Source organism: Lathyrus oleraceus, chromosome 6 (genome assembly GCF_024323335.1).
Source record: "Lathyrus oleraceus cultivar Zhongwan6 chromosome 6, CAAS_Psat_ZW6_1.0, whole genome shotgun sequence".
In the NCBI taxonomy this organism is placed as follows: domain Eukaryota; kingdom Viridiplantae; phylum Streptophyta; class Magnoliopsida; order Fabales; family Fabaceae; genus Lathyrus; species Lathyrus oleraceus.
The window spans coordinates 140,642,372-140,649,925 of NC_066584.1; the positions used below are offsets into that span (position 1 = coordinate 140,642,372).

The 7,554-nt window shown below is 41.9% G+C and overlaps 1 protein-coding gene across 1 annotated transcript; it reads left to right on the forward strand.

Annotated features, from left to right (window-relative positions):
* The first annotated feature begins 6,548 nt into the window (after positions 1 to 6,548).
* LOC127094442 (uncharacterized) lies at positions 6,549 to 7,274 on the forward strand. Its single transcript, XM_051033275.1, has one exon. The coding sequence runs from the start codon at positions 6,549 to 6,551 to the stop codon at positions 7,272 to 7,274; it is 726 nt and encodes a 241-aa protein (XP_050889232.1).
* The last annotated feature ends 280 nt before the right edge of the window (positions 7,275 to 7,554 follow it).

The following is a 7,554-nucleotide window of genomic DNA, read 5'->3' on the forward strand; positions in this document are numbered from 1 at the left end:
TTTACCACTGAAGGTTTGGCATTATTACGGGATAAAAGACCTCTACTGACTCCCCTCAACAGGACATCCTAAAGCAAGTTCCCAGTCTCGGGGTCCTTGGATTGATCCGCGAGAATGCGCCCACCAGAGCTAACATAATCACGTCTCGGAGGAGAGGCCTCGACTGAGTTCTCGGGAAATGGTCACCAGAGTCGACGATTTCTAAAGGAACATCATGTCGTTACGAAACATCCGTAGGACATAATATATCCAAAAGAAACCTCGTCTGGGTGTGGTTCTTCACGAACGACTTAACGTAGCAACATGCCATGCAAGCCTCATGATCATCCACTCTAAAACCTGTGTGTACACTCAAGCCTGGGTAATGGGCTTATCTCTCGTAGAACATCCCATCCCAACAAACAAACAACAGCTCCAACAGATACATCAGATGAATACAAGCAAGTAAGTAAATAAATGTACAAAAGCATGAACACCCAATGAACAAGAAATCACACGAGCTAGGAAGGACTCGCTTAGGGAAGATGGACCAGCAAGAGGTCAACTTCTTAGTGTCCCCAGCAGAGTCGCCAGCTGTCGCAACCTGAAAAATACAGTGCGCGAAAAAACAACCGGCGAAAGAAAATGACAGAAGAGTCGACACCGTGCGTTATTCATCCCAAAGGAGGGAAAGGAAACGCTCGAAGTAAACCTGAAAAAGGAAAGGACAAGACGGGGTCTCGCAACCAAATCTTGGGTTCGGGAGTCGGTTATGCGAAGGGAAGGTATTAGCACCCCTACGCATCCATAGTACTCTACGGGATCCACTTTTGTGGTTTTTGTCTAAAGGGTGTGGGTTTACCTAATGTGTTTATTTACTAAAAAGGTTAAGAGAAATGACTCGCGCGGATGTCGCATCCACTGCATACGTATCTCATCTGAATATGAGAATCAGAGTCTTCGTAGCTCGGCTGACCTATGGGTTGGGGGATGTGTGCTCGCTAAGACATCGCGTCTTATGCCTACGTATCTCATTTGGAATGAGAATCAGAGCAAGCCGTAGTTCGGCTAACTACGGGGTTATGGATTGGGTTTTGGACGAACGACGTTACTACGCAATCTACCGGATGCTCGATCTTTGGAGACTTACTCATCTGTAGTAGAAGGACTAAACGTGTATTATGGAGAAGAAAAATCAATGAAGGGTTTGTTTGCATTGTAGGAACGCGCACGCAAAAGGGTAATGAGGATAAGACCTCATAGCTCTTAACCCTGGACAAAGGAACCTGCATAAAGTAAACACAAAAACATTGCCTCCTATCGAGGTCTTCCAGCTAGGAAAGCAGTAAAATGCGGGAAAAATGTAAAAGTACCACGCGGATAAAGATCCGAAGTAACAACAATTAGAGGAATGGGAAACCCTGAGATCCTTCCAAGCTAACATCATCAAAGAAAGTGGGTCAGTACAGGTAATCGGAATGAACCTCCAGGGGTTATCCCACAAATAAAGTGGGAAGCCACGCAAGTTATCCCTGCAAAAGTCATGTGCCTTCACAAAAACTCAACAAAAGGGTTAGTGAAACAAGATAGGGTAACCAAGAGTTGCCCCCAAATCAAAATGTAACCACATGAATAATTCCATCACAATTCACAAAAAGCTCACAAAAAGCAACCAAGGGTAGGAGGCATAAACCTCTTGTCAAACACATGCATCAAAAGGGTATCAAATTCACCCATAATACCTCATACATTTAGAGCATTCAAATTAAAGGCATAAAGATGATGGATATAGGGCAAATCTGATTGGAGAGCTTGATTGAAATTGAGTTGCACCCGTGAGGTTTACAAAACAATCTTTAGGGTTTATGTGAGGCAGAGGTGATTCTGTGCAGTTGAGTTCCCTTCAGGGTTTGGAGGCTGCTCTGAACTCTGTTAGTTCTTCTCTCACTATCTTTTTCCTCAGGGTTTTGTTCCAAGGAAACCTCAGAGTATTTTGCTTCCCTCCTTTTCTCAAGTGAAACCTTGGTATTTATAGACTGAATTCCATGGCGTTGTGGGCTCAAATGAGAGAGACCCAAGTCCAAAAAAAAAAATTTGTTATATTTTTTTTTTTTTTTTTTTTTTTTATTTATTTATTTATTTTTTTTTTCGTTTTTTTTTAAGTTTCTTGGATCTAATTCTGATTGACATGATGAAATGCAATGTATCTAATGTTAAATGACCTAAAAATGAATGCATGCATGAGGTGTAAAGCGTATGCTTCCAGGAAAAATGAAGGGTAAATTTTGGGGTATTACACTATCCATATCTGTATGTCGCTGCTACTCAGTATCAACAACCGCCATGTCAGTATCAACAACAGAAAAGTAATCAACAACCAGCACCTGCTCAGAAAAATTAGAATCAACAATACAACCGTGACAACAAATGACAAGGTCGAGGTCAGAATAACAGAAACAGTTTTGGTAATCATCCTCAGATTGATAAAATTCTAGTGCCGTATGCTGAGCTGGTGCCATATTTGATTCACGTAGGGGCTATTGTACCAAAAGAAATCCCTGCAGCCTCTCCTCCTTTTCTTCCTAAGCACGATCCTAATGCCTCGTGCGCTTACCACGCCGGGTATATAGGGCACTCCACAGAAGACTGTTGGGCCCTTAAATACAAGGTCCAAGACTTGATTAATCAGGAGATTTTGTCTTTCTCCGAGGAAAATCCCAATGTGAAAACAAATCCCCTGCCAAATCATGGCGGTTCAGCAGTTAACATTATGATCAAAGAGGAAACAACAAAATTTGTACTAAGGGCCAACGATGTAAAGACTCCCCTGTCAGTGGTGTTGAAGAGGCTTGAATAATTTGGGTTTCTATCAGGTATACATGATAATTGCGCAATATGTGAATGTGATCCAGACAATTGCGACGAGTTAAGGGGTTGTGTGCAAGAGTTGATGGATCAGGGGTTGATACAGTTCTCCAAGTCCAAGGCAGTAGAAGAGGTGGCAGTAATCAAACCAATAACTATTGTGTATAGGAAAAAGAAGGTCGAAGCTCCTCCCAAGAGGATTCAACCAATTCAGTTCCGTGTTCCCAATCTGTTTTCGTATTAGAACACCAAGGTAGTGCCTTGGAATTATGAGACAACAACGTATTTGGGTGGAAAAGAAATTCGTATTCCTGACACCAAAATCGTCAATATAACTGGAACGGGAGGCATGACTCGCAGTTTCCGTGTATTCTCTCCATAGTACACTCCTAGGGTGTCTCCATCACCCACAATTATCCCGCCTAAAGAGAAGGTCATTCCTACTCCTACTCCGCAGGCAGGGGCAACTGTACCTACCACTCAGAACATGACGACTGTTCCAGCGCTGACGAATGTTATTGCCAACAAAGCGGTAGAATCTGAAGTGTCTAAGGTAAAGGGCTGATGGTTGAAAATGAGCAAGTTGAAGATCACAAGAAGAGCATCACTTTTGAGGAAAGTCAGAAATTCCTCAAATTGATCAAGAAGAGTGACTTCAAGATCATCGACCAGTTGAACCAGACTCCTTCCAAAATCTCCATTTTATCTCTGTTGTTGAGTTCTGAGGCTCACCGCAAAGCATTGCTGAAAGTTCTGAATACCGCTCATGTGATGCAAGATAGCACGGTCGATCAATTTGACGACGTGGTTGCGAGAATCACTGCTAGTAGGTATTTAGGATTTAATGAAGCAGAACTACCTCCTGAGGGAAACGCCCATAATAAAGCACTACACATTTCAGTCATGTGCACATACTCTCTTCTATCTCGAGTCCTCGTTGACACTAGTTCTTCGCTTAATATGCTTCCGAAAGCTACATTAAGCCAATTATAGTTTAAAGATCCCGAGATGAGGACCAACGCACTGATTGTTCGAGCTTTTGACGGTTCTCGAAGACATGTTATTGGGGAAGTGGATCTGCCCATCTATGTTGGAACTCACCAATTCAGCATCACCTTCCAAAGCATGGACATCAACCCAGCTTATAGTTGTCTGTTGGGTAGGTCGTAGATTCATACTGTTGGGGAAGTCACCTCTACGCTGCACCAAAGGTTGAAGTTCTTGATTGATGATAAACTGGTAATTGTGTATGGTGAAGAAGACATGTTGGTTAGCGAACTCTCGTCATTCAGATATGTTGAGATAGATGAAGGGATTGTTGAGATTCCACTCCACTATTTAGAATTTGAAGAAGTTGGTTCTGCTACCTCCAATCATGACCAATCATCCGCTACCGTTCTATCTTCAGTCAGAAGCGCCAAACAGACATTGGAGAAAGGCACACTTCCCGGCTGGGGTAAAGTCGTTGACATGGCAGAAAAGCGTGACAAATTTGGTATCAGTTACCGCCCATCAACATGCAAAGCAAGCACAAAAAAATAGTAGTTCAACCCAGTCAAGTTCAATAGCGTCGACTTTCAAAATGATCATATTGTGGAAGTCATTGGGGAATCCAGTGGCAGCAAACCGGAGACTCCTAACCTCATACGCAGATGTACTCCAGGGTTCAAGCTCCCCAACTGGACGGCTTCCGTGATTCCCATAGTGTACTCAAAAAATGTAATGCATTTTATTTTCTCAATCCCTTGTCCCCGCCCGAGATAAGAGGATAGCTTGTAAGGGCCTCCATGTTTAAAAGTATTATGTGGATAAATAAAAAGTACTTTTTGCATGCAAAACTCGTGCTCCCTTTTCTTTCAATTATTTTCATTTTTTTTTACTAAAACAATGAAATGGCAAAAGATTTCTTTTTCTTTTTTCACTTTATTAAAAAGCATACTAAAAATAAGCTCATCAGATGCAGACCAAATAAAACTATTGATTACAATATGGCAAGAATCAATTGTAAATCTGGATTTCCAATCAACCAAGCTAAAGATGATAGTGAGGAAGATTGTGAATTATCAGCTAAACTAGCACGACTCCTTGAGCACCAAGAAAAAGATATTCAGCCATACAAAGAACCAGTGGATGTCATTAATTTGGGTTCTGAAACCAATAAAAAAGAAGTAAAAGTTGGGGCATCTCTTTCCAAGCATGTACACTCCGAGTTGGTTGAGTTATTGCACAAATATGTTGACGTCTTTTCCTGGTCATACCAAGATATGCCAGGGTTAGACACCAACATTGTTGAACATCACTTGCCACTCAAGCCTGAATATCCTCCCGTCAAGCAAAAACTCAGAAGGACCTGACCCGACATGGCACTCAAGATCAAAGAAGAGGTTAAGAAGTAGTTTGATGCTGGCTTTTCGGCCATTTATGAGTACCCACAGTGGGTTTCTAACATCGTTCCAGTTCCGAAGAAAGATGGTAAAGTCAGAATGTGTGTAGATTACCGAGACCTCAATAAAGCGACCCCAAAAAATGACTTCCATTTGCCTCATATTGATGTCTTGGTTGATAATGCAACTCAGTTTTCCATCTTTTCCTTCATGGATGGGTCTCCGGGTATAATCAGATAAAGATGTTTCCAGAAGATATGGAGAAGACAACTTTCATCACACCTTGGAGCACTTACTGCTACAAAGTAATATCGTTCGGCTTGAAGAATGCAGGGGCAACATATCAACGTGCCATGGTAACCCTCTTTCATGATATGATTCATGAAGAGATTGAGGTTTACGTAGACGACATAATTGCCAAATCCAGAACTGAGGAGGATCACTTAGTGAACTAGAGGAAATTGTTTGCCAGGCTCCGAAAGTTTAAGTTGCGTCTAAATCCAGCTAAATGCACTTTTGGGGTCCGATCCGGTAAGCTCTTGGGTTTCATAGTCAGTTAGAAAGGTATTGAGGTTTATCCCGACAAAGTTCGAGCCATCCAAGAAATGCCATCTCCCCGAACAGAAAAAGAAGTTCGAGGTTTCCTTGGTCGACTCAACTACATCTCCAGATACATATCACATTTAATAGCTACCTACGAACCAATATTCAAACTGTTGAGAAAGAATCAATCGATTATGTGGAATAACGATTGCCAAGCGGCATTTGACAAAATAAAAAGTACTTGCAAGAACCACCAATCTTGATACCATCGGTTCCTGGTAGGCCCCTCATTATGAACCTCACAGTACTCGATGAATCTATGGGTTGCATTTTGGGTCAACATGATGACACAGGCAAGAAGGAACATGCTATTTACTATCTCAGCAAGAAATTCACTGAATGTGAGACCAGATACTCACTTTTGGAGAAGACTTCTTGTGCCTTGACTTGGGTTGCTCGACGCCTGAGACAATATATGATTTGCCATACCACTTTATTGATATCTAAAATGGATCCGATAAAGTATATCTTCGAAAATCCTGCTGTTACTGGTAGAATTTCCCGGTGGCAAATGTTGTTTACTGAGTATGATATCCAGTACGTGACCCAGAAAGCGATAAAGGGGAGTGTTATGTCTGACTACCTTGCTCACCTACCTGTTGAAGGTTATCAACCATTGAGGTTTGGCTTTCCAAACGAAGACATTAAGTTTATCTGAGACTTCACTATGCCAGGCTCCGAGATAAGCCATGAGGAATGCCCCAAACCAGGATCGCGATGGACGCTCGTGGCCATGGCATAGGTGCTGTTATCACTTCTCCTACCGGTTTCCACCTTCCATTTACCGCTAGATTATGTTTTGACTTCACCAACAATATGGCAGAGTATGAAGCATGTAACTACGGTTTGGAGGCGGCCATCGACTTAAGGATCAAGATTCTTGAGGTGTACGATGATTCAACTCTGGTAATAAGTCAGGTAAAAGGTGATTGGGAGACTCGGGATAGCAAGTTGATACCCTATAAAGAGCATATCAGAAAACTAGTACCCTACTTTGATGAAATCTCCTTTCATCATATTTCCAGGGAAGAAAATCAGTTAGCAGATGCTCTAGCCACATTGGCATCTATGTTCAAAGTTAAATGGAAGAACGAAGCACCAACTATCCATATTGACCACTTAGATGAACCAATGCATTGTTTAGTAATCAAGGCCGATCCTGATGATAAGCCCTGGTTCTATGACATAAAGACATTTCTGGAGAAACAACAATATCCCGAGGGTATATCCGTTACTCATAAGAAGGCTCTGAGAAGACTCTCTTTCAAGTTCTTCCTAAACGGTGATGTGTTATATAAGCGAAATTATGATTTCGTACTGCTCAGATGCGTGGATAGACACAAAGCTAGTACAATCATAAAATCCATACATGAAGGCTACGAGGGTGTACATGCGAAAGGTCCTGCTATGGCCAAGAAGATTCTTCGGGCTGGGTATTACTGAACGACAATGGAGGTTGACTGTTACAACTTTGTTAGAAGATGTCATAAATGTTAGATAAATGGTGACAAGATCTTTGTGCCATCGACTCCATTGAATGTTTTGACTTCTCCATGGCCTTTTTCTATGCGAGGTATTGATAAGATTTGGATGATAGAGCCTAAAGCTTCCAACGGTCATCGATTCATCCTGATCGCCATTGATTACTTCACGAAATGGGTCGAAGCTTCTTCATATGCCAATGTCACTCGACAAGTGGTTACATGGTTTATCAAGAAAGAGA